Below are 27342 nucleotides of genomic sequence, written 5' to 3'. Positions count from 1 at the left end.
TCAGTAATATGATTTTCAACTACCAATAATCAGAGCAATCTTATGTTTGGACTTTCTGTTTCAAATACCATGTTCTTACGGAAGGACATCATGAGCGTAGATGTTTATTGAGAGACACTAAATGTAATTGTCAGCAAACCTTTTGGCACGCTGGATGAAACGGATGCCAGGTCCGGGGAGAAGTCTTGTGAAAGTCATCTGTGAATCACACGGAGACTGGGCTCCCTGGAGACCTCTGATTAATACCCTGCTGTGGTGGACGCCGCAGGACACATTGTTGAAAAATGTCGTCTTCTCCTGGAAGAAAGCTGCTGCAGAGATAAAAGCCTGTGAAGACCTTTCTGGAAACCCATTTTCAGGTGCTATCTGTTATTTTTCTTTTTAAAACAGATGGATCACAGAAGTATTTTGGGCTGATTCTTCTGTCTGTTCCTGTGGATATTGGCTTTACTTATTTCTCTTTAAGTTACGCCGACAGGCTTCGAAACGGCAGCACTTTTCCATGATTGCTTCTCCTTTTTTTCATCGATTTCATGGAAGCTGTGTTGTGGTTACATAAGCTGCTATTCAAACTTTTAGCAACAGCGAAAAACCGTCATTTGTCTTTCTTCCTTTGTCAGTTTTGAGGCAGTAAAAAAGTTTGAAATCATCACTGAAATGACCTCATATGGTAGTGAATTTATTAGCAAGCTGTTGGGGGTTTGTTTTAATATTTTCGCGCTTTTTTATCACCACCAAAAACACATTTGAAATGGAAAAGCAAGCCTTTAAACTGGGTCACAGAGAGACGGGAATACCACGGACGTGTCCGTCATTCAGACACGGGAGCATAGCTCACCGTACCGGGAGAGTCTCGGAATGATCTCATGAACCCAGACACGGAGACGTGATTACCGATGCTTTTGTAGAGCTTTTTAAAATAAAAAATCTGATCTCTGATCAAATATCCGTGTCTACCATGCATTGTGAATGTCCGCAATCACACCTATGTAGCGATCAGGCTAACAACAGTTGGCAGTAGCTCCTCCAACACCAACTGCTGATGAACAAAAGAGGAGCGGCTGACGTGAATTTGACCAGCGGGAACCGTCTGCTGAGTTCTAATCACACCTGACTCTCATTCACTCATCAACCACAGCATACTTAAGCTCTGCACTGAGCATCACTCAGTGTAAAGTATTGTTTGTGCCACTCTTCCTTCATTATCGAACGTTATATCTGGACTTGATCTTCTGTCTCCTGACCCTGTTTGCCTGTCGCCTGCCCTGACCTTCGCCTGGATCTTGACCACCGTGTCTCTCCTCTGATGATTTCATGCCTGTTATTGACTCCTGCCTGCCTGACCCTGATTTAGCTTTGTGGACTTGTAGCTGAGCTAATAAACCTTCTGCATTTGGATCCAGTCGTCTTTCCTTTTCTGGCCACCGATCATAGCTTCACATGAGTAAGTAAGTAAGTAAGTAATTTTTATTTATATAGCACCTTTCACAGAGAGCGACTCACAAAGTGCTTCACAATGTTAAAACAATATAAAATCAGAAGCAATACCCAATAAAATGCACACAGGCATATAAACAAGCATACAGGCAAAAGTGAACACAAGTAAAAGTCAGTTAAAAGCTTTCCTAAATAAAAAAGTCTTAACTTGAGCTTTAAAACACTCGACTGAGTCAATCTGGCGCAGAGACAGGGGGAGGTCGTTCCAAAGTCGGGGAGCGACTGCCTGAAAGGCAAGGTCTCGCCTATGAGGAATTATTAATTCTCTCAAAATGGCTGCTTTCCTGTTGGTTTTATCTCCAAAGCAACCATTTCATTTTTTGCTCCCCTGGGGGTGACGAACTGGTCCATGCAAGTTTTTGAAGAATCGCACTTTTTTGGATTTTCTTGGCAGCTGAGATCTTTTTTTGTTAACAACACCCACATTCCTAACATGGTCATGTCACATTTATATCATTTTGTTCAGCTTGAACTTACGATGTAGGCATTAGAATTTCACAATATTCCAGTAAAAAATCTGCAAGCAACAAGGGGGGATGGCCACGATCCAAAAACCAGCAGAAAGGTTCATGTGAATAACTCTAAAAACACTCTTATCCATTGAGCAATTCAACTCAAAGTTATTGAAATTATTTTGTATTTCTAATGAATTTAAAAAAAAAAAAGCTCATCAAAAGCCAAACACAGACATAAGTCATCTAGAAGTGTTACAACTCCCATGTGAGCTTGGCCTGTGATAACCTTTCAGTCCAAAGCAATAAAATAACTTTGCATTGGACGCATGATATTTGCTACACAAGTAAATCAGCTTGAAACGCAAAAAACAAAAATTGTGTGGTTGCTATGAAATTATCATCATCCAATGCAATTAATCTTTGCACTTCCTCTTGCCGTGCACACAGGCTGCAAACGCTAAAAAACCAAACGTCTGTCATCGTAACTGTGCAGACAAGTTCAGATAAGTGACAGCAGCAGAATTAAGACCGAATGAGTTGAAGTGTGAAATGGAACAAACTGGCAGAATGTTTTCACCCACTCTTGATTAGCCTGTCGTCGTTGGGCCGCTGTGCTCTGCGCATTCAGCTTCTTATCGCCTATATTATGTTTTAAAATAAATGCAGAGTTACAGAAGAAGCCAGGAAATATTCCCTCTATCAGCAGTTCTGCTCGTGTTGCTGCTTAATTGCATTTTTCTGGGTTTTATTAAGGTTTTAGAGAAGAAGCCCTGAAAGTCCTGTAGATGTTGGATTTATTTATTTTTCTAATCTCATTTAGCAGTTTTTCTTTTGTTTATAGCATTTAAATTAAGTGTATATACTTTTTCATGTGCTTACGGGTTGGATATTCAGGATTTTTAGCTTTGTAAAAAAGTAAATTTCAAAGAAAGAATGCAAAGCTATCAAATAAACGCATAACTTACCTCAAGACCTTTTTAATCTTTTATGCTTTAGGGTACAAAGTAAAAGTGTTTTTTATGTATTAGTTAGGAGAAGATATTAGATTAAAAAAACAGGAATGAATCTACAGCTTTTCACTGTAGTTTTATTTTTTTGTGTTAATTCACGCTGACTTCAAGCATCCACGCGAGTGTCTTTTTCTAAAATGACAAAACACGAAACGCAGACATTAGAGAGCAATTGCTGCTCCTTTTCTGAGACGGCATTCACATTTTTTTAAAAGAAACACGTGTTTTCTTCTAAAATATGGTGAGGTTTACCTGCATTTAAGTGTTTTTTAGGGATTTGTTAAGTGCACACCTAGAGGAAGTGAATGTTTTGTGTCAGAAGCTTGCAGAGCAAAGTGCTGCTGTTTCTGTCCTAAAGTCTTAGTTTAGTTTAGTTTAGTTTAGTTTAGTTTAGTTTAGTTTCAGGTAGTGAGCGAGTTTCAATGGACTGAAGGGGAAACTTAAAAAGGATGCTCATCTGCTTATTTTTAACATCCTAAGTTGTCGGTGTGCCAATTTTTGCGTCAACACTCATAAAACCCAAAAACAAATTTAGACAAAAGTCGTGATTGCAAACGAAATCTCCATAAAAATATGTCATAATGCTACAGGTGTGGCTGAACGTCGCCTCCTCTCCGTACATTTAGCAAATGAACCCTGATAAGGCCATTAACTCATCATCCACAGAGGAAACCGCATCAACGAGCCAATCAGGGAATCCAATCAGTGCATCCAATTAATGCGCATTCAGTCACAAAATGCAGGAGGAACAAGTGTGCATGTTTACAGGTCTGTGTGGTGGTGGTGGTGGGGAGGACTCTGGCAGAACCTCTGAAGTTTTCTCACTGCATAAATCCAGTTTTATGCGACAAGGAAATCAGAAGAAACAAAAGAAATGGATGAGAAGTCCCACACGTCTTCTGATCTGTTTTCAAAGTGGTTGTCTTTTAATGCTGACGATGATCTCATTCGTAGACCACATGGAAATCTTCTGTCGTTTTCCTGGACATAGTTCCTGCAGAGCGGCAGGAAGTTCATTAGAAATTTGGATATGAGTTGTGGGCGATAATGTTGGTGCGGAGCAACCCCGCCCCCCTTCCCCTCCCCACTGGGAAGCACAGCAGGGTGCCTAACCCGAAACTACGGCCCGTCCACCCATTTGACCCGGACCCCCTGCACAATACCATAGAGAACCTTTTTTTTTTAGGCTGGCCACGTGATCAACACTCATGGAAGCATGGAAAACGGAATCCCTGGTATTGTTTCCTCATAAAGCTTATTTTATCATAGTAGGTTTAGGGGCTGTCATCTGGACTTGGTTTTTAAAGTTGAGGACGTTTCACGTCTTATCCAAAAGGCTTTGTCAATTCTGAAATACCTGGGAAAAGAGCTGGTATATGTGTGCTCATGGGGGAGGAGTCAGACCTGAAAATGGATGGTATTGTCTACTTAGAATACATGGTTGTGGGTCGTTAGGAGTCCTTTGTCCTCAGTTGGAGTAGGGGAGACAGTGGCTACCCTCCCCAACCTGATCATCTCTTTTAGCTGTTCATGACCAGGTGAAACTGGTTTGGTTTGTTTGTGTTTCAGAACGCTGCTGTAGATGCAGTTTCAGGTCTAACTTCTCCCCCATGAGCATAAACCTACAGAGCCCGTGTCCTGACATGGAAAAAAATCAAATATGTCTCGTTGCCACAAGTAAAATTTCGTTCCCACAAAATAATTATTTAGGTCGCACAACTTACTAAATAATTATTTACGTCATAAGTCATTAATAAACAGGTATTGCTGCTTCGCCTACTGGACTTAGCTCCTAGCGTCATAAACACGGATGTGAGTAATATTTGGATTATAATATTTGGATTTAGATACTTTCACATTTCTGTCTCTGTGTGTCTCATTACATTGCATGGAAGACACATAGGATGTTTGAAGATCAGATTTATTTATTTTAAAAAGCTCTGCAAAAGCATCATACTCGTTAGCATTCACTTTACATCCAAGGGCTAGTAGGCTACATGCTACCTAGCCTATCATTTGTCCTATTGTCTATGAACGCATCATGTTACGGGGCCACGGTAATTGGTCGAGATGCATTATTGGTTATGTGGGATGCATGATGGGATACGTAGCATGTAGCCTTCGGATGTTAATAAATAGACAATAATAAATAGATCACTCTCGTTTTTATTTTTCCCCTTTTGAACGAATGTGGGTCACAGAGACACGGAAGTAGCAGAAAGTGGCTTTTGCGGCCGGACGGAGAGCATACCGGGAGTCACAATGGGACTCTCCACTGCCCTGGGCTTTAATGCTATTCAGACACATCGTCACGCCTTTTTTTTTGTTTGTTTTAACGACAAATATGACATCACACATTTCCCAAAGTAAAGACCTAATAAATATGAACATTTCATAAGAATCCATTGTGTTCTGCTGAGGAAAACTTGGAGGATTTAAAATAAAGTTTCCAAACGTTTTTCACTAAAGGACAAACCAATCAAATGCAATGCATTGTGGTCCATATTCACCAACCCAGTGAGCAGTGATGACACTGGATTTTTTACTTGCAGATTTGGACACCCTCTAGCTCTAGGAAAAACTAGGAGACCAAAGACATTTTTTATTCAAAACTCTTACACAAGTTAGCTAAGTAAGGACCTAAGTAAAGCTAAATTAACTTCTGTGGTAATGTATCCCAAATGTGATGTCCGTGCATGTGAACGCCAGGTCTTAAGAGGTTAAGATAAACAATCTTTGTATAAGTTGTGATATAAATTTTAAAAAAAGTAGCTTATATACATAAAATTGTAAATTCCTGCAAGAAATCTAACAGCCGTTTTCCTAAACAGTAAAATAAATGATTTTAAAAGAAAAAAATGTGAATTTATATTGCATTTTCAAAGATGGTTAACTTTTGGTCAAACTGAAGGAAAACTCTTGTGATGGTTACGGACCTGCGGCAGCTTCTCCTTTGCTTCTTTGGCTTGAAGCTTCTGGCGGTCTGTTTGGAACGGCTCCCCTCGCCCCAGCTGCCTTTTGCCATTCTTTTTGTAGGTCATTTGATCGTCCCACGCTTGTTAAGTGACATTTGAACGAGCTCGCGCAGACATTTTTGCCCTCTGATGCTCCAGAGGCTGCAGTTTGACCTGCATCTGATGAACCATCACATTGATTTGAGTCGTTGAAGCATCTGAATGCTCTCTTCATCTCCTCTCAGTGAAGTGAGAACTGCTTTTGACTTAAACCTTTACTTTAAGCACTTTGGCGACTAAGTGCTTTTTATAAATACATGTATTCATTTAAACGACCGTCTAATCAGCGCTTAGTTAATTAGAAAAATGAGATGAAAGGATGTTTTTGTTTGACACTTAAATTCACGTGATTGTCAGGAACGTGGCCGTAATTCCCCCATCTGGTTTCTCCTCCAGGTCAACAAGACAGAAGACAAATCTCTGGAGGAACGCGGACGCATCATGATCTCCCTCAAGTACAACACCCAGAAGTCCTGCCTGGTCGTGGGCATCATCCGCTGCGCTCACCTGGCCGCCATGGACGCCAACGGCTTCTCAGACCCATATGTCAAAACGTCAGTGGCGAACACTCTCATACACATCCAGATGGAGACGTACAGTATAGTTGGATCTCACTGGGTAGTCATGGCAACAGGGGAAGTGCCGCCTTTTCACAATAAAATCCAATTAATGGTGATTTAAATGCAAATAGGATCGGACTGGTCATCTCTGCCAGTTTTCTGAATTCACTGGAGTTCTGATCCGGGTGCCGTCTGCGCTTCTCGTGGCAGCCTGGTGTGTTTGTGGTTTCCAAACAGGTTTCGTCGTCGTCAGGTGACATTGAAAAGTTTAAATTCTTCAAAGGAAATTTGACTCTACATTGTTCAAATGCAGCAACAGTTTTTTAAACACATAGGAATCACACGCTAACCTTAGAAGTCGATGACCCAGTTGGTCAAAAGCTTTTTTCTGGTCTTATAAATATCATTGTCAATAATTCAAACCAACTAAAGCCTAGTTTTGGTTTTCTCTCTAAACCCCGACGTTACCGCCGTTTGCTTCACGTAGGAGGACAGGAGGAGATTATCAGGGCTGATACTGAGGCGCAGAAGAGATGGACTACCTGTGATTATCAGCATCATGAAAGGAGCAGAGTGAGAGGCGTCTGCACGCCCGCAATTTGAGGGAGAGTCCTATTTATCACAAACGAACATTTTTCTTGTCTTTCATGTGGCTCGGCAATGAAAGTGCAATTAATTTCCGCGCACACCTCCAGAACAAAAGCAGGACTCCTTTCAAACCGGAGAGGCTGGAAGCAGTTTTTCCTGAGAAAATCTATGTGACGCTTTAATAAGTGACGTTATTAGGCGGCAGGAAATGCACCTGCAGAAGGAAACTAAGCTGCACTGCTGCGTGGAGCTGCTGCCACCTGAGCTGGTGGCGTTTAATGGGGGAGCGGGCTCTTGACATGCATGTGGCGTTCCAGGACATGCATTTAGTTAACAAGGCGGTCATGAGGAATAAGTAATGAGGACTGTAATGGCTTCCCAGTCAATATAGAATAAAATCTACGTGTAGGTTTTAATATTCACACAGAGGAGGGGGTTTTCACTCTTTCTAAATCCTTCGTTAATATTTTTAACTCATTGTTTTTATTGTAAGCGGGTTCAGGATTTACAAGGAAACACATTTGTGGACAGAGTTTCACACAGCAGAGGTTTAAAAACACCTAAATGGGTTCCAAACAACCGTGAAATGAGGATCAGAAACATGATGGTCGTTAGAGAGAAGAGAGGAAGGGGGAGTCTTAACGAGGAACAAACCATTAAAGGTTTCATCTTTTGTTTCAGCTGTGACCTAAATATACCATCATCTGATACAATTTACACAGATGTGTTTCTCAAGAAGGCTGTCTGGAAAAAAAAGAGGTTTAAATCAGCTTTTCATGTGTGGATCTGCATAGGTTTGTGTGTTTGTTTGTGTGTGAATGTACAACTTTTAACTGCATGTTTTTGTTGTGTTGGTACCTTTTGGCCCAAGTCTCACTTAAAAGAGAGATCTCATCCAATGGGACTTCCTGGTAAAATAAAGGTTAAATTAAATATTTTTGTCCAAGTGTGTGTGTGCTTGTTTGTGCATGGATCTGTGTTTGTTCACATGTGTGCTTACATAAAATTGTGTTTTGTTCTCCGATCAGTCCGATCGACTTTCCTGAACTTCCACTTGGACTCTTTGCCTCCTGACTTCTCTGAACGTCTTCAGCTTCTCTTGTCTTAAATAAGCCAGAAACGTCTCTGTAGCCTCAAAGTTTTGACTCTTTTAAGAAGAGCAGAAATGTACGGAACCCCCCCAGGTGCCAGTGATTAAAATAAAATACAATCTGATGACTGTTGCTCAGTCTCTGAGCAGAGCAGCCGGATTTGTGTTAACAGTCAGGTTCAGACAAAATAAAGGCTGATGGTTATTCCAGTTTAAGTTCATCCACGGCTACATGTTGTTAGCACGTACTAACCTAATCCTAACCCTCTTCCCGGGTTTCTTCCGGCCAAGAATAAAGCACTGGCCGCACAGATTTAAAAATACTATAGGTGAGAAGGCACTTAATAATGATCATAACAATAATAAAAGCCAGTTTAATTGATCATCTCGCACTTTTGTTTGTTTACCATGGAACTTGCAAATTTTTCTTCTACGGTCGTACTGTAATCTGACCAGACCAATCACTATTTTACACGTTATCGGACCAACGTACAGCCAATCAAATAGTGTGACGTTCTCATTAGTCGCAGGCCCCTGAACACTTGTTGCAGGGTGAACACCGGTCATGTATGAATCCAAACTCCCAACGGCTGTCTCCGAGCAACGTGTGCGCGCGCACATTTAATCCATGCAACAGTTAAGCAATCCGTGGTACGGTTTAGCAATCCGTGGTACGGTTTAGCAATCCTTGGGTACGGTTTAGCAGTCCGTGGGTACGGTTTAGCAGTCCGTGGGTACGGTTTAGCAGTCCGTGGGTACGGTTTAGCAATCCTTGGGTACGGTTTAGCAATCCGTGGGTACGGTTTAGCAATCCGTGGGTACGGTTTAGCAATCCGTGGGTACGGCTTAGCAATCCGTGGGTACGGTTTAGCAATCCGTGGGTACGGTTAGCAATCCGTGGGTACGGTTTAGCAATCCGTGGGCACGGATTAGTAATCCCAGATTTTTTATTTTAACCACTGGCACCTGGGGGCTCCGTAGAAATGTAATCCTGTAGTTTCAGTGCAGCACAGTCTATTAGCATCCTCCACCTGGTAAAGTTGAGGATATCTTCCATCTCTTGCATCATAACGTGAACACGAACTCTCACCTGTATGCAGGTTTTCCCCGCTGACTCTCTGTCTGCGGTCTCTGTTTTTTGTAGAAGAAGCTGCAACAAAAAACCCAACCAAAGGCAGAAGTGGACAGGGTCATCTCCTTTGATAGATTTCAAAAATAAAACCAAATAAACTGAACTAAACCCATCTTGTGAGAACTCATCTGCAATGACAGAAGCAGGAAGTCAGAGTAGAAGATCCATAAAGATGAATGCGGTGCAATAAACTCTCAAACCTAATAAAAACCTTGCAATAACATCTCAGCTGTAAACAGGTGGTGAAATGTAGCTGAACTGACTTCCATCAAGTAATATGAGGAGTCCTCTGCTTAATCTCATCAGAAAGATGAAGAGTAGCGTCTGAGAGGAGAAAACACAAAGGATTTTTATGATCATCCATGTATCTGTAAGCGTCCCCATAAAAGCTGAAGACCTTTGGAGCCACATGTAATGTACTGTGATGCAACAGAAGTGGTACATGCAGGGCAGTGCCACAGCCCCCCCTTGAGGACAGAACAGAAAAGCAGTTAAGACAAGTGCGGTGGCTCTGCCGCGTTATTCACACCTCTGCTCACCTGTATTTCTGCTTCTCTTCCTCAGTTACCTGAAGCCTGACGAGAACAAAAAGTCAAAGCACAAGACCGCTGTGAAGAAAAAGACTCTCAACCCTGAGTTCAATGAGGTAGAACGTCATCACCTTCCAAATCCTTCTTCATTTTTTCTCCTTCTGTTCCTGAGAAACCAAAAATGTATCCCAATGTAAACTCCAGGGCATTTATGTGGTCAAAGGGGCAACTTTTAGTGCAGATAAACAACTTTTCACCTGTTTTTTTACTGAACTATATTTGTGTAAATTTGAAATACAGGCCATTTTTATTTCTTCAAAAATCAGAGCTGCAATGTTTGGGGAAACGTCGAGCCCTTTTTTTCCTCTCCTCTTTGATTCCATTTATTAATTTTTAGATTAATTGACATAATTGATGAATCCGTTTATGTTTCTACAATCCAACCAGAGCGACCTGTCTGAGCCAAGCTGTTACTTGAATCCACCTATACCATTTATCATAAAAACTCCATTTAATCGCTATAATGCATGCCTTTGAATGTAACATAGTCATGTGACCATCCAGTGTGCTAGAATGTTCTTAGAATGTTCCCTTTGGATTCTTTGGATGTGGAAAAACACCTTAAATGTGAATGGATTTGACATTCATTCTTGTTTACTTGTTTGGACACATATTTCATTTACACCTGATGATCTGGAAGAAATCCAAGAATCTGGAAAACTTCCCTGTTCAGTAGCAGGAATTTCTGTCTGAGTCTCACTGATGGAAGTTTGGACCAAAGATGTTTTGGATCCATTTTAGGTCAGAAAATCTGATCATCAAGTACGCATTTTGATGTGAATCTCTGTTGAGACTAATGGTCACATCTAGAGTGTTCATTGGCTCAAATGTGTCCACTGACGTTGGATACATTTTTGCAGGAGACTTGAAGATTAAAAAACCATAATCTGGGATCATTATCTATTCTCTAGGGCAGTGTTTTTCAACCTTTTTTGAGCCACGGCACACTTTAACCTTGACAAAAATCCCGCGGCACACCAGCATCCCAAAAAAAAAAAAAAAAAAGCAGAAACTCATAGTCTGTTTTGATCTACAGCCCCCCCCCCGGCAATCTGACGTGCATTTTTGTGATAATTGTGGCAGAAAAAGCAGGAAGTTGCAGATGTTTTTCTAAAAGATGTAATAAAAGTTAAGTTACATACAAACTGTATGTTCGTTGTGTTTTCAAGACGTGTAAGAACGACGACTCATTAAGCCAATGCATCATGGGAGATGTAGTGTGAAAACTGCGAGAAAACGGCAGAAAGACTCGCGTCTCTGAGCTTCATGGTTTTGTTCACTTGTTCCACGGTCTGATACCGGATTCTGTGGAAAGCTACACCGCTAAAGACGAGCTTTAGCTGGTGTTTTTGTCGGAACTGACTGAGTTATGAGCTAAATTGGAACAAGGAAGTGGAGACTTTAACCACTTCTGATTGGTCAGACTGATGACATGTGATTAAGCCTTCAAGAATGATTGGTGGAGTCGTGGAGACAGTAAACGCTGCGGGACTTTTCCTTACACAGTTATAGCTGCAGCTATTTCGCGTTACCGTCATTCTTATCAAAATGTCTTTAATAGAATCAAATAAACACAAAGAAAAAAGTATTTTATGATCGTTTATATTCCTAACTACTCAGTGTTTTATCAGGACCTGTTTGGATGAACAAAGAGCTGATTTCCTGGAGATGGGAAATGCTTTTAGATCAGTTAATGAGGGCAAATTTCCGCGGCACACTTGACCATCTCCCACGGCACACTAGTGTGCCGCGGCACACTGGTTGAAAAACACTGCTCTAGGGCCGTTGGCGTGGAAGTAGCCCCACCTTCATATCCCAGCATGCCTATGTTTACACTCCCTCCTGTTAGCTTATAACTCCTTTTTAACAAACCTAAGCCAGTAGCTGCTGCATCACAAACTCCAGCTTTCTTCTGCTCTTGATCCATCAAGATTTGAATTCAAAAATACTTTAATGCTTTTACATTTGTCCTCCAACATCAGAAAACTGCACCTAGAACATGTTAAAAACACCATTTTCATTGAGTCTTTCAAGACTATCTAATGTTCTAATCACTAATAATCTAGTTTTCCAGATTGTAAACGCTTTGTCCTGTTTTCGTTTTCTTTGCAGGAGTTCTGTTATGACATTAAATATGCAGACCTCACCAAAAAGACCTTGGAGGTGACTGTATGGGACTACGACATTGGAAAGTCAAACGACTTTATCGGTGAGTGAATGACTTTGTTTTTCCAAAAATGGTTCATTTGCAGGAAAAAGAACCGAACACTGAAGCCTGAGGAGTTCTGGAGTCGGCCCTGTTTGAAGGAATGTCCGTGCGTAGATACATTTAACCTAAAGTTTCACCAAATGCCACAATTATTCGTTAAAAAAAAATGCTGTTTCATGAAGCATTTAAAGTGGGATGACCTTTTTCAGGAACGTGCATCATTTTAATGAGTTTGACGAGTGCAAGCCCGCCAAGATCCAATCATTAGCTCTTAATTAGAATAACTGAATGCATTTGTTTAATGAATTACTACTTAGATGATATTTTAGCCTGTTAGATTGATCGTGTGTCAACAGAATCCATGAACATCGATTCATAACTCCCTAATGTTTGCCATTACTGTCCTCATCACCGCATGTGTGAGGAAAGATTTTTTTGCAAAATACGTTTGTATTTACTGACCTTTTGAATGTTTGCATTTGCTGCCAACGTTAGTCACTGCGAGAGCAGCTGTGAGGGTTTATGGATGGCGAAGCGGCGCGTTTGCGGCACGTGACTCACGCTGTCTCCGCCGTCTCCTAGGCGGCGTTTCTCTGGGCATCAATGCAAACGGGGAGAGGCTCAAACACTGGTTTGACTGCCTCAAGAACAAGGACAAAAAGATCGAGCGCTGGCACACGCTGACCAATGAATTACCCGGCTCGCTAAATGACTGAAGACCCCGCCTCCCGCCGTCGAACCCTCACCCGGCTGCACCAGAGAGGACGCCGCCTCCTGCTTTCATGGCGCCTTGAAACGTCTCCCTGGAAGAGGAGGATACAGTAACTCCTCTGACGTCGTTTCTCATCCTTCACAAATACACAAAAGCTGCACAGCTGCTGGTTTGTTTGTCTTCTGCAGAAGCATTGAGAGGGGATGGCAGTGTTGATCTTTAAGGCTTTTCAGCGTCTCTGCATGATTGGTGAAGATCAAAACGGTAAATACGGTCTGTTTGATGGGACCTTCTCCGGCATCTGCATCCATTTCCCTCCCCAAAACCGCTCTGGATCCTCTTCTGAAATATGACAAAAACTAAAGAAACTGCAGCAAATGATGGGTTAAAATAATGATCATCTTAAACCTGTAAGTCAGTTTCAACTTCATCAGAAGATGCAGCACTTTATGATGACTAGAAAACCTTTAGGTGAAGTTTTTTTGGCCTCCTAAGAACAATCCTACAGTATTTGTTTTATTTATTGAGGATTTCTTTTTTTTATTCCATGACACCTTCAAGTAGAATAAAATTCGGGGTAAAAACTGCTGGTTGAAGGTTCAAAAACTTGACGAAGGAGTTTCCAGAAAGTTTGCAGAGGTTTCCAATCCTCAGTGCTTTTATTTTGAAGGAGCTCCACTTGCTGAAAACCCTCCCAAACTATATTCCAACTTTTTTTCCTCTCAGTCTCATAATTTGGATTCAGTTCTTCTGGGTTTTACGTAAATTTGCTCTCCCAGAATTTTACAGTATTTTCTTTTTAACAATTAACATTTTATTTTTTAAAGCTTCCACATTTATTTCTTTTTTTTTGTCTCACAGAAACTAAGTTGAGAACAGTTTGAAACTTGCTTGAGACACCTATGAAACATTTTTGAGGACATTTGTTACCCAAACTTTTTGAAACATGTTTGAAAATCCAGAAACATTAAAAAGAAAAAGTAAATTTTAGATTCGGGATAGAAAATGGCACGAATGTTTCAGGGCATTTGGAAAACTCTCCTCATTCATCACCAACTGCCCAGATGCCGACGGGTTACCCCTCCTCGGTCGGCCCCCACAGACATGCGTTACCCCCGTCTGGTTAAATAAATGCGGCCCCAGCAGTCATGGCTTCCCTCTATGGCAGGGGTCGGGAACCTTTTTGGCCAAGAGAGCCATAAATGCCACATATTTTGAAATGTAATTTCGAAAGAGCCATACAATAATTTAGTGTCCCTTCCCCACACTGAGGCACGGAGACTTAACCTCTTTTAAAGTTCTTTATTCCGATTACTGCAGACCGCAACAAACGCCGTTCAATTAATTCAGCAACTCCTAAGTCTCTCCCGCCGAGACGAGAGCGCTTCTCCCAACTTTATATTCCCCTGCTCCCGCTGCAGCCCTCCCATTTCCCTTATTCGGCCCATAGCTGAACCCCATTGGTCCAAACTACCTAACAACAGGCTGAGCGACAGAACTGAGGGCCAATCAGATCTCTGCTTGACGCGTTCAATGAACTCCAGAACTTTCAACGCGGCCCAACAGCCATCCAACTCAGTCCGCGACAATATGTTTAAAACTAAATATACAAATGAATGTGTGCATTTGATTTAATTTCAACATTTTTAAAGTACAATAAGTCTGTGGATTCTTTTTAATAACATTGTTATTCTGTTGCTAATAAATGATGAGTATTTCTCATGGTAGTTTTGCTGATGGTCTAGTCTGGTTGATACGTGGTGAGTTTCTGCTTCATGCAGGCGTTGAGACTTTAAACGTGATCTTAGGTCTGAATGTTCTGTAGATGTGAGACATTCTTATCACATGCAGACATGGAGCCAAACACACACTCACACGCTGCAGTGAGTGACGGGCAGCGGGTTTTACGTTTTTACAATCCCTGCGCGATTCACCTGCTGTCCCCACAACCCCCCACCCCCACCCTCTGCTTTCTCCCTCACACATCCAGTCCCCGCATCTGCGCGCTCTTTCTCAGAGACGGGAGCGCGTAGTTTTAGGCACGTCAATTCACAGGTTTCCAGCTGGTACAAACTCTGTGAAATAATAGATAATAGTAACTGATAGCGCTGGCGCAGATTTCTCTCTCTAAGCACCGCTACTACTGCGCGCCTCTGCCATCGCATCGCGCACGAGAAGGACTGGTCTAATGAAAAATAAAAACTATAATTAAAGATTTGTCTGCGAGCCACATGTGACCATCAAAAGAGCCATATATGGCTCGCGAGCCATAGGTTCCCGACCCCTGCTCTATGGAGTCATCGTGTGGCATACTTTCAAAATAAAATAACAAAGTGCTATATAGTGTTGTTGATTCTTTTTTTAGTTTCCAAAAAGTAATTTTGGCCACCACCCCCTCTCAAAATATCTTTACACGCTGACAAATACATCTAGAGTCGTTTCAACGTGTTTTGCTACAACATGTCGACTTTGTGGACGTGGATCTATAGAAATATAAAACTATCACCAAAAAAAATTGAGACATTTGGGAAAGTTTCTTTCAAAATGCCTTTCAGAAAAGAAAAGGAAAAAAACTTTTACTTTCAGCCACACTGAATTGGTAAACCCATAAATGTTCCAGTTGTGGGTTCAAACGTCCGTGCTCATCAACGGAGGACATTGAAAACCTTTGCAAAAACATTTAAACATTAAATATTGTGGAAAATCCTTCATGAACTCAGTGCAACACATTTTCACCCCCCCCCCCCCCCCCCCACTTTGGGTGAGCCCAACTCGTCGTTTTTCGACATGCCGCCCTCTCCGATTAAATGACTTCAGAAAAGTTTCACAGATTAGGGCTTCCCCCTGATAATCATATTAATAATAATAATAATAATGAGTTGCTCTCATTTACACCTGGAGAACCCGTGGGGTAAAATGTGGCCTATGGCATTTTTCTTTCTTTCTAAAAAAAGTTCATTTTTTTCCCCATTTTTATTACGTTTTTATTTTATATTTTTAACTGCTGTTTATTGCTAAATGAACCCAAAAATGGTTAAATTACCTTGAAACGCCCAGAAGAAGCTTATTCTCTGGGGGGTATTCCAGAAAGCATGTTTAAACTAGCCTGACTTTAAGCCTGAACTCTGGCTGAAATCCGCCTGAACTTGCTCACTCTGGGTATGTCGGTTCCAAAAGACCGGATATGAGTTGGCGTAATTACACTCGACTTAGTAACCCTGGGTTAATGCACGTGCACAGCGTGTATATAAAGACATTCTCAATGGATCACCGATTTCTGGAGTCACCATGGAAACGCATGGAGAACAAAAGAGAGCGCTATACTTCAGTGAGATGGAGTATGAGATTTAAATGACGGTGTATGAAGATTATACGTCCATCAAAAAAGTAATACGGCTGCACCATCAAAAGAAAGAGTTTCTGCTTGGAGAACGGACAGGAGAACAACACAGGAGTTTCTATCTCATTTCGATTTCCATTGTGGCGCATTTATATATATAAATGAATTCAATTGGTAACAATTAGTTGAGTTAAATTTATTCAACCTAATTTCTTACGTCTATCCAACTCAATAGTTGTTTATACAACTCAAATTTACGTATTTATCTGACTAAATGTCACATTTCTCCAATTCAGTTAAATGTTTTTCCATCTTAATTTATTGTATTTCCTGAAGTTTGAGGAGGCCGTAGATATTCTCATTTTGTAAAATATTTTCAAATGAATGATCCAATGTGGATTTGCAATAGGAAGAATTTATTCATTTATCATGACTCTGACTTTGACTTCAGTTCTTACAACAGTTTGTTGCAGTAGTGGTGCTATATAAACTCATCATCCTCTTCCTCCCTCTCACTCATGGTGCAGAAAGAATTAAATATAACAGTACAAATAACTGGGCAATACACAGTTAAACAGCTAAACAACTGAACACATTTGGTCAAAAACCCACACTTAAACCCAAATCCGTCCACACAGGCAAAGGGAATGGTATCCCACAATTCCTTCCGGTGCCGATCTAACAGCAGCACCAAAGTTACACCTACTTAATTGAATTAATTTGAATGAAAGTAAAATAACTGTCTGATAACTATGTGTTATTTTTAAGCTAACTTAACTAAAAATAATTGATTTATCTTAACTGAAGCAAATAATTAAGTTAGATCAAAGTAAATAGTTTATCTTTCCAACATCCATACGTGGTCTTATCACCCTCTCACGGTGGAAAAGGTATTATCTGAGCTTCTTCATCCACTAAATCATCTTCACGCCATGCTGCTTCACCTCTCTGAAAACAAACTAACCTTCAACTAATCCTGCTCCAGACCAGGTTATGTTCAGAGCATGAGTTGCTATAGCAACTTGACATACCCTGAAACATACCTCCATTTCTGGAACCGAAAGCTGAGGTTATCCACTGCCTTAGCCTCAAACTTACCGTGGTAACTAGCATGACCTTCTGTCTGGAACCCCCCCCGGGTTCTGTGGGGTTAAAATGGCCTAAAGTTGGTTTATAAATTAAGTATATTTTATAATCATTCACCAGCGTTTCGGGATCTCTTATTTAGCGTCCAGTTGGGCTCACCCAAAGCATCTAGAGGGGTTCCTGCCCACACGTCCACATATGACGAGTTGGGCTGAGAACGTGTTGATTAGTGACGATGACGGAAACGTCATGGCCCTCTGTAAACTCCGTTTATCCAGCTGAACAAGCCGATACTTGTCTTGTGGGGTCCAGATGACCCCACTCCCAACGATAATGCAGACGTTGTCCTCTTCTGATTATGCATTTGGACCCCAGCAGAGGACTTTGCTGAGTTTAGGGGGTCGGATTTCCCTCGTCACTGGTCTGTGAGGCTGGTGACGCTGGCGGAGGGTCCGGGGAGGGGGTTTCATGCCGGTAATCATATCAGAACATGAGATCAGTCAGAGAATTCTAACCCCGTAGCCCGTAGACCCTCCCTCTCGGTCGGGGTTGTTGTGAAGTGTCCACTGAGCGGCGATCGCAACCTGGAGCCGTAATCAGGAGCGCAGAGAAGGTCGGCGCCGGAACCACAGGCCGGGCCACTTCACACACCGCCTGCAGCTTTTTAGTTTACAGATCAGGAGGTTTGCGGACCCCCCCCCCCCCCCCCCCCTTCACGCTTTGATTGTGTGGAGTATATTTAACAAAACAATAACGGTATTAATCTGAGCATGTTTACATGTTTACAGTCTGGCTCCAGAAAGGCCAAAAAGGCACTAATCGACGCCACGGCGACGCGTTGAGCTCTGCAGGACAAGAAGGGCGGACTTTTGAAACCACTGGCAGTGTGTGTGTGTGTGTGTGTGTGTGTGTGTGTGTGTTGTCATTGTGGTTGGGTTTTTCTAATGTAAGCAGCTCCAGTAGAACTGTTTCAAACAGAATGTACTTGTTTGGCCCTTCTTCTCCTCCGAGTCGGACAAACGGCGGCGCCCCGATGGCGTGTCAGACTCTACCTTCCTTTTTGTTTTTTATTCTTCCACCATGAGCGCTCGCCGTGGCTGCGGTCTTGGACGGGTTGGATGCACGCCATGCATTAGTGATTTTTTGAAGACGTCGAGCAGCAGCCTGACCTTTACCGCATGCCCCCTCCCGGCACGCCCACGCACGCCTTGTAAATGCCGACCACGCGCTCCGTCCAAACGGAGATCAGAGTTCCCGTCAGGGCCTTTCAATCCAGCTAACAGCTTTGTGTCGTCGCCTCACGCCACCGTAAGTGACTGTTTCTGTAACGGCGTCATGTGAAGTCCTGGAACGCGCCCCCCCCTGTCACCACGTTCCATCGTCCTCACCCTCGGCTTCCACACCCGTGGCGTTGGCATGATTAGATTCCGTCCCTTTGAAGACAATTTGATTGTGACATCACAGCTGGGGGGGTCGAAACCCTCTCAGCGCCTCCCAGCAGGCCTTGCATCTCTCTCTTTAAGTGTTAACAGCCCCTTGAAGCGCTTTGATTTGCGAGGCACGGCGGGCCGGCCGTGGAACCTCGTGAGCATCTCAATTCCCCCCCCCCACTGGTGAATATGTGATGAAGACGACCAACGTGTGGTTTTTGGTTTTGTAACCCGTCTGCTTTTGTATGCAAGCTCAATATTATCCATGGAAAACATAAATGCATGCCAACGTTCCTGGTTCTTGTCCTGAGATGACTTTGCCTCACGTTTGATACTGTTTTTCTGTATTCAAGACTGTGGATGCTCTGAGATTCTGCTAAAAGTCGGTCTTTCTTCTGGACAACGTTTTGTACCTTACCAGCATTATTGGCTGCTGTGTTGACTATCCCAAGGTGTGAATTGATGTGAATTAAAATCTTTCCTTTGTTGTTTCCTTTTTTTAACACTCAGGCACTTGTTTTCATGTTTCTGGTTTGTTGAATGAAGGATAATAAATGCATCGTATCAAATGATATTTTAGTCCTTTGCAAAATAGAAAGACTTATGTGTCGTTTTTGCACACAAACACGTTAAATAAACTTTAACGGCACAAAGATGACCCAAAAGGCACCTTTTTGGGTCATTCAAAGACATTAAACACTTTCAAATTGTTCATCCATTTTGATAATGCTGATAAGGATTTTTCTCCCATTGGTCCTAAACGGTTGAATTTCTGCTGCTCCGAGCAAATGCGGCGGGAAAACAGCGCCTGCCGCCTCACAGCTTCTGCCGTTTTGGGCACGGAAGCAGCAGGACCGCTGTGTTCCTGGTCATGAGAGACCGACTCGTCACGCAAGGTCTCGCCACCAGACTCATTTGGCTGAGAAGGTCACGTGACCTGGGAAGATGGGAAGTCGTCTCATGCTGGAGGGACGTGAAGAAAGATTCCTACACGGTTTCAAGGTCGTGTCACACAGTTCCGTGTGTGTAGCTTTGGTCTTTCCTGACACATGCGTCATATATTCATCCGTGCGTTCATCTTTTATTGATGTCCGTCGAGGGTTTCGGCCGGAGTGAATTCGGTTTTGAGCCGTTCAAAATTTTTAGTCTGCTAAGAATTACACTGTTTATGTAGTTCATATGCAAATATTATGTAAATCTTGCACAATTATGTGTGATTTCTGCTAGATGCAATGACCAATGACCGTTCCTTGTGTTTAACGGACTTTACATAGACTTTAGTTAGATATGAGTTTTTTTTTTTTTTTCATTTTTATCCAATCAAAACTCTAAAAAGTCCAAACAACTGGAAATAGCTGCTCCATACTGTGGAACTGAACTTCTGTAAAAGTTACCTTGTTTTTTTTAATCAGATGTCTGATCGAAAATGTTGGTATTTTTTCCCCTAAGAGAAAAAATGTGTTCTTTTTTTTCCGTTGAAATAACATTTTAAGAAGAATACGAAACCCAGAATATTGACTTATTTGTCTTTAAACTCTACTTTTAAAAAGCGAGAAAAATATCTTCTTTCTATTTCGCTAAATAGAAATATAAACTGAATGTCTTTTTTTTTCCACAAGTTTCACTTTTTACATCCAAATCTTTGTTTGTTTGTTTTTTATTTTATTCCTGATTTCTTTTGTTTCGTTTCTAACAAAACCAATAAATCATGGAAGCATCATTTGTGAAACAGACGCTCACATTTTCAGAATTAATATTAATAAAATATTAATTAACATTTATTTAAAGGTACTTTCCTAGTGTAACAATAACGATATTTCAAAATGAATGTAGTAATTTTTACAATTCTGTGACTTTAGAATATTTATGTTTGTCATTTATTTATATTTTAACTCTTCTACACAGTTTCCATCATTTTTTGTGGGTTATGAACTATCCCATTTTTTATGTAAGAAATCTTATTTAGAGATACAAACCATTAATATTTATAAAGCCATACATGTGATTAATTATTTTTTCATTCAAATCTAGCAGCACTATTTAGGAACAAACTGAAAATAATCACAAAAAAAACTTTTCAAGGCCTTTTTCTTTAGCAAATCAAATCTGAAGCAAAGCTTCTCTTGTGGACATTAATGAGGCTGCTTTTCTTTCTGTCTTTGTCTTCGGCGTTGCTCCTTGAGACGACCTTCTTTGTCAGCTGGAGCTTTATAAACAAACTGAATTGAATTGAAAAGATCCCTGGTTGAGATTCTAGGTAACAGAAAAATGGCTTTTCTTTGCTGTTGCTCTAATGTCTCAGAGCAGAACACTCAAGGCCATCAGTGACAACACTTCTCTTTAATGAAATTTTGCTAATTAATGGAGGCAGAAGATGTTTATGAAAACACGTGTAGCTATATAATGATGCGTTTTACACGTGTATTTTTACAGCTGTTTTTGATCCTTTGCCCCTTGTGTTCTTGTCATAAAAATACTATTTATTTTTTTCAATGGATCAAATCAGGACTTTAGCTTGTTGTGTGGCAGACTGTTTTTATGTAATATTTATATTATTTGATTTCAGGTTTTTAAAAATAGCATTACCTTGAAATTATAAGGAAACCCATTTTCTTATAGTTAACAAACAGCAAAACACTTAAATAGTTTTTGCCTTTGCTGTTTTATTTGAATGTCTTTTTTTATAGGTTTCCTCCGGCCAGACGGTGGCGACGGTGCACAGAGCAGTTGGATATTCACCTTTAAAATATCCATGTTTTCAAGCAGTGAAACAGTTAAAAAAAAAGTAATTCTATTCCATACAAAAATTTTAAAAGGAAATATTGCTGAAAATAAGTTAATATGTATCTGAAAATTACATTATGAATGAAAAGCTAAAATGTCTGCAGCGAGGCTAAATAGTTCTTTAGCTAACAAAAAAACTGTTTGGAACGCTAATAAAGGGAAAAAAGCAAATCGCTGTATTAGTTTAAGAAACATGTAAACGGTTACTATGCATTTAAGTGCAAAACAGGATGTCTTATCTTTTTATGTCAGATTTAAAAAATTACGATTATTCTTCAATTTGAAGAAAAACACTTTTATTGTAGTTGACAAACAATATTTTTTCTGTTTTTATTTTTTTGTTTTTACATCTTTTTTCCGATTGCAACTCCTACCTCCGGCCACACGGTGGCGACGATGCGCAAAGCAGTTGGAAATTCAATAAAATATCCATGTTGTCAAGCAGCTAAATACAGAACAAAGCAGTTAAAAAGTCTTATTTTAATTGATAAAAGAATAAAAAAATTAAATATACAAAAATTATTTAATTATGCATCTTAAAACTAAATTATTAATGAAAAACTTTTAAAAATGCGCAGCAAGACTAAATTAGCTGTTCAGTAAAAATGAATCATCTACTCTAATAAAGAAAAAATGTAAGAATTAAAAAAGTTTAAATTACTAAACTGGTTTAAGAAACCAATGCTTTTTCTAATGTTTCAGTGGAAAACAGGTCATTTTAAAAAATAAAATAAAACACCACAAAGCTGCAGTGGATGTTTATTAGTACAATTTTAGGATTCAGAAAGTCTATACTGTTGTTTTACTTCTACAGTATGTTGTGATGTATGTCTTTGAGCCCAACAGAGAAAGAGGACGTTTGAAGCTACATCTATCTTCCAAATGGAAATCTCATTGAATGATCGAGGGGGGCCTGTGAAGGCCTGGGGGGTCCAGCAGCTCAGCGCTGACTCAGCAGTCTCTGCAGGTAATAAGCAAAAAGAAAACATTACATCCATCAAAAATAAAGATAAGGTAAGGAAAACGCACACAGCTATCAGGTTCTTTTGTTAAATAGACTCCCATACGTTTTATTTTCTTGTAAAGCTCAGTATATGAAAAAGGTGCAAACAACAGTTCAGATCAAACTCCTTTAAAGATACAATTCTTTTTCTTTTCTTTTCTTTTCTCCATTTCTGGATATTTTAGCTCCTTGGACTTTTTCTATTCTGCAAAAAGTGCCAAAAAAATCCTTTGGAAATAACAAAAAAAACACAAAAACATGTTCAGATAGGAGGAAAACAATAAAACACGACATCTTCAGTGAATGAGAAATGGTATTTATGGTCTGATGAGGAAACAAGAACATCTGCATGAACCATCAACCTTCAGGAAGTTGACCTGTAGTTAGAATCTGATAGTTTCATGATTCTTTATTGTCAAATATAATAAAAAGTATTTTCCGTAACACCAAAATGGACATTACTTTTTTATTTTTTAACAAATTCAGACACTTTAAAAAAAAAAAAAACACAAGATGGCTTCAACTTTTTAATTATTTTCGTTGCGTTGTGCTGTTGTGTTGTGATGCCAAGCCCACCTGAACAACCCGGCACGTTCATTTGCTCATGAAAAGTCTCTCCTCACTTCTCCTGGTACATTTCAGAAATTGCGACATTCCTCACGTTGTACTGAAATTGCTTTTTGGGACCCGGACAGGATGACAGAGGAGAAACGAAATGCAAACTCCAAGGGCCTTCTGTGGACCGCTCAACGCCGCCCGAGGGAGATGTGTGACATCACATACGGCGTGGAAAAGCAAATCCAATTGACCCAAATGCAAATGAGATGAGACTCCAGATGCAGAGCATATCACAAAATGCCTTTTCAAATGTGTAAAACCGAATCATTTGAGTTTTATTAAAGTTTGCTAACTCAAAGATAAAAATTGGTTTCATCCTTTGCTTAATAATTTTATTAAAAGTACTTTTTTAAACAAGTGTCTTTTAATCTTCCACATGTTGCTCAGACAGCGGGGTTTGATGATCCAGAGAAAGAACAAAGTGGATCCATCTGTGGAGAACAGAGATTGGACAGATCCCAGCGCTGGGTCACACAGCCACTACATCTATTATGTGCATTTTCCACGTATGTGATTTCATTTTTTCGTGATATACAGTACAGACCAAAAGTTTGGAGACATCTTCTCATTCAAATGAATGGGAAGGTGTGTCCAAACTTTCGGCATGTACTGTACGTCATTCATAAGTGTTTCTTGCGTTCGTCGAGGGTTCCAGCCGACGAGTCTTTATACGAATACATGCGTCTAACGGACTTTTCACGCATAAACCATCGATGTATAACTTTCATATAGCGTACACGGCGCACGTATCACATTAAAATTATGTGATTGACACACAAATCACTAATGAACTGCATATAAACGGCGCAATATTCACGCACAGTTCATGTTCTACATTGATTTAAGTGTTTTTTGCGCGGTTTATTTGTTCTTCTGTGGTTCATTCCTGATACATCTGTGATAATTTCATGTAAAGACCACAACTTTTGTCACTTTTTCCACGTATGTTCACATATGACTAGTTTTCATCCGTGCCATATGTGCAAAATATTTGCAGTGGCCGTTGCCCATGAGCTTCAGTTATTTTTGTTGCATTGTAAGATTTTTCTGCAGATTTAAATGTAGAATTTCACAACAGTTCTAATGATTTAGCACTTCAGTGGAATCCATACCGTTTTGTCATCCGTTGTCCAAACATTAGTCAATAGTTCACAGTTGTTTTGGAGTCTAAAGAGCAGCAGTAAGTTAAATGCATAAACTAATAATGTTTTTAAAAGAAGCACCACCTCTGTTCCACATTACGTAAAAGTTATTTCTTTAAGGAGAGACGAGCGAGGAAAGATTTATCTGAGATACAAAAAAAAAAGAAAAAGTTTGGAGTTTTGGTCAGTTAGGCTCTGGGCCAATGACACCTTCTGTGCTTGGGATGAACTCAGACTAGAAACCTCAGGGCCTAAATCAGGCATGTCCAAAGTCCGGCTGATGGGCCAAATGCGGTCCACATTCAAATTTCCACCAGCTCACAGGCTTCTTTTATGTAAGGGTTAATGGCTGACGAAGTGTGCATTATCACTTTTTAATGCTCGCCGTGGAAGCTTTGCGTCGGACGGTTGCTTCCGCGAAGTGCGTTAAAAAGTGATAATGGACACTTCGAAGGCCTTAACCTGCTCATATCTTGGTCACTTACAAAAGCAATAAATATTCAACCAGTTTTTAGTCCTTTATTCTTGTTTTTTTTCCGATTTGGATTGCTTTTCTCACAAAAAGTGGACCATTTGTTACATGGTGCGGCGCGACGTAACAAATAGTCTGCGTCGCGCCGCACCACCGCTGCAGTCAACATTCAGCGATATAAAGCGATATATATATGCTGATTGTCCCGATGGGTTGAATAAAGCATCAGTTCAAAGAGAAAGTTCTCCTCTTTTGCTTTTTTTGTCCAAATGATGAAGCAAAAGGTTTTTTTTAAAGAAGCCGGCGCAGTGATACAAAACATTTAAGCTAGGTGACCGGAACTTATTTTTTCACCTTGTGATTATCCTGTGGTATATCACTTTTTAATGCACACCCAGCAGCCAATCAGAATCAAGTATTTACCTGGACCATGGTATAAAAAACAAATAACATGCAGCCCCCGGCATTTTCTAAAAAAAACTGTGGTTAGCTAAAGTACATTTTCAGCGAACCGATGGCAACACTGTTGTGCGACCCTTCTGTGACATTTTCTAGCTCATTTCTATGTGTAAAAATGAAAAGCATGCCAGTTAAATAGTTCATTTGGATTGAATATTAATAAAATAGTTCAAAGAATGAGTTGGTCCTCAAGGATGACAGCTTGGCTACCGTCCTCCTCTCTCCCACCTCCTGCATTGAGTCAACAGGGAACCCCAGAGCAGAGATGGCCTTCCTGAACAGCTTTTCCCATTTCCTGGGATGCTGCTGCACACTAAAGCATTCTTCTAAGTGGAGGTGGGACATCCTCCAGAATGCAGAAAAAACAAAGCCATTGATTGGCTAAATATAAAAGGTGGGCTATTTTGCTATTGGTTCAAATGAAGGCCGACTTAACGGCCTAACATACCTGAAAGTGATCTTAGGCCGTCACTTAAGCTTTTTTGATCTAAAGTGAATGTAGACGATCAGACTTAAGTTATAAAGGTGTTGAATGTGTACCAGAAGCAGATTTATTGTTCATTTTCTCAGGTAAAAGCAGCTGCGAGCTTCATGAAACTGTCCTTTAGTAAAAAAAAAATCTGCTTTCACAAACAACACGACAAAAAATATGACATTGACTGCTGTGTGGTAAGAATGTCCTTGAGGAAAATAAAAGGACGTTGACGATTTTTACCTCCTAAGTATTTTCCAGAATGTTCTAATGTTGATCCAAGCATTGACTGTAAATGAAAACTGGACGGCGTGTCCCCTCCCAGACGGTGGTTGCCATAAAAACGTTGACTCAGACCAATCACTGCTTACTGACGACGTTTGGCACCAATTTGGTGGCGTCCGTTTGGGAAAAAATGGCAACTGAATTGACTCATTTGCTTGGAGCTGGAAGTCAATCATTTTCTATGGGTGACATGATACTCACTCAGTCCAGTTCTCTGATAATCTGTCAATGGCTTCAAGCAGCACAGCAGGCGCATTTAGAAATGTTTACAGCCAGCCTTGGCTGGAGCTCCAAGCCTCCAGATTTCAGAGCCAAATTAGAAAAAGCAAATAGTCTACAACGATGTCTTTCATTAAGTTTAATACTTCTTTTTCTCTAGATGGCAACTGTGGGGTTATTTATTTTAAATATTAGCTGTTTTTGAAAATATTTTTGACGAATAGCTGCGGTTATATGGACAAAAGGAATCAGAACGCATGATCGGAATAAAAATGCGTCATGTAAACACGCTGTTCGGAATACTCCGCCCCAATCAGACTCGTTCGGATCAAGATTTCTTTCCAATTGTTAATCCGATTGTGGTGCATTTAAATGGTTTATTCAAATCCTGGGTCACTACTGCGCTGGCTTTACGTCATGCGTAGACGGTGTGGCGCTCCGTGCAAGTAAACAGTGTCTCTGAGCTGAGCTTCTGGACTCGTAGCTTCATGTTTGTGGGCAGGGGAGGGTGCTTTGTTACGCTGTGCATTTTGTCCCGCCGCTCTGCGTGAGCGAGCTGCCGAACCCAGAAGAACCATGTTTCCCGGTAGAGCCGTGTCTCCAAGCACAGGCGGTGTGTGAGCTAATGGAGGCGGCTTTTCAAAGCAGAAATGCCGCGCAGCTCTGAGAAACCGTGTCAACAATCATGTGAATTTGTGTTTACAAAATAAAGGCTGATGTTATTCCCACATATTTACGTGCAGCCAAGATGCAGATTACTGCATTTCCCGCATGGATTTTAAGTTCGTCCAAGGCTAAATGTTGTTAGCGCGTGTTAGCCTGCTCCTAACCCTTCTCCCGGCTCCGCCACAAAAAAAGCACAGATTAAAAAATAAAATTAAGAGCAAACAGGAACTTCATAATAATCATAAAAATAATAAAATCACGTTTAGGAGATCATCTCGCTCTATGTCGCAGCTTTGTTTGTTTTCAACGGAACTCACTATTTCTTCTTCTGCTGTGGTTTTCAGTATCCTAGAGCGTTCTGCGGATGTCAAAATGATTTGTTCCGACTGAAAGTGTAGTGTATGTAAACGTTTGTTACAATCGGATAGAGTTTTTCTGGACCCATCTACACGGTTCCATTCTAATCCGATCTTTGATCCAACCAAAGATATTTTGCACACGACGTTTTC

General features: G+C 40.6%; 1 protein-coding gene and 1 long non-coding RNA gene across 8 annotated transcripts in view; both read left to right on the top strand.

Annotated features, from left to right (window-relative positions):
• Positions 1-19311, top strand: part of doc2b (double C2-like domains, beta) — a 134948-nt gene extending 115637 nt beyond the window's left edge. For 3 of the 7 annotated variants that reach the window (XM_023962298.2, XM_078930851.1, XM_078930850.1), the window contains 4 exons: positions 6373-6530; positions 9911-9992; positions 12049-12145; positions 18072-19311. In XM_023962298.2, the coding sequence (XP_023818066.1) occupies positions 6373-6530; positions 9911-9992; positions 12049-12145; positions 18072-18367 (633 nt within the window). In that variant the 3' untranslated portion in view covers positions 18368-19311. Of the gene's footprint in view, positions 1-6372; positions 6531-9910; positions 9993-12048; positions 12146-12727; positions 15060-18071 lie in introns of those variants that run through there. The other 4 variants (XM_004076803.5, XM_020709165.3, XR_013647482.1 and 1 more) reach the window with 3 other exon arrangements.
• Positions 19312-22326: 3015 nt separating this feature from the next.
• LOC144983714 (uncharacterized) lies at positions 22327-23424 on the top strand. The gene is made up of 2 exons (XR_013647484.1): positions 22327-22464; positions 23196-23424. It is a non-coding gene; the product is annotated as an uncharacterized LOC144983714 (long non-coding RNA).
• The last annotated feature ends 3918 nt before the right edge of the window (positions 23425-27342 follow it).

Source organism: Oryzias latipes, chromosome 14 (assembly GCF_053564925.1).
Source record: "Oryzias latipes strain Hd-rR chromosome 14, Olatipes_Hd-rR_3.1".
Lineage (NCBI taxonomy): Eukaryota > Metazoa > Chordata > Actinopteri > Beloniformes > Adrianichthyidae > Oryzias > Oryzias latipes.
This window is presented reverse-complemented; position numbering and strand designations above follow the sequence as displayed.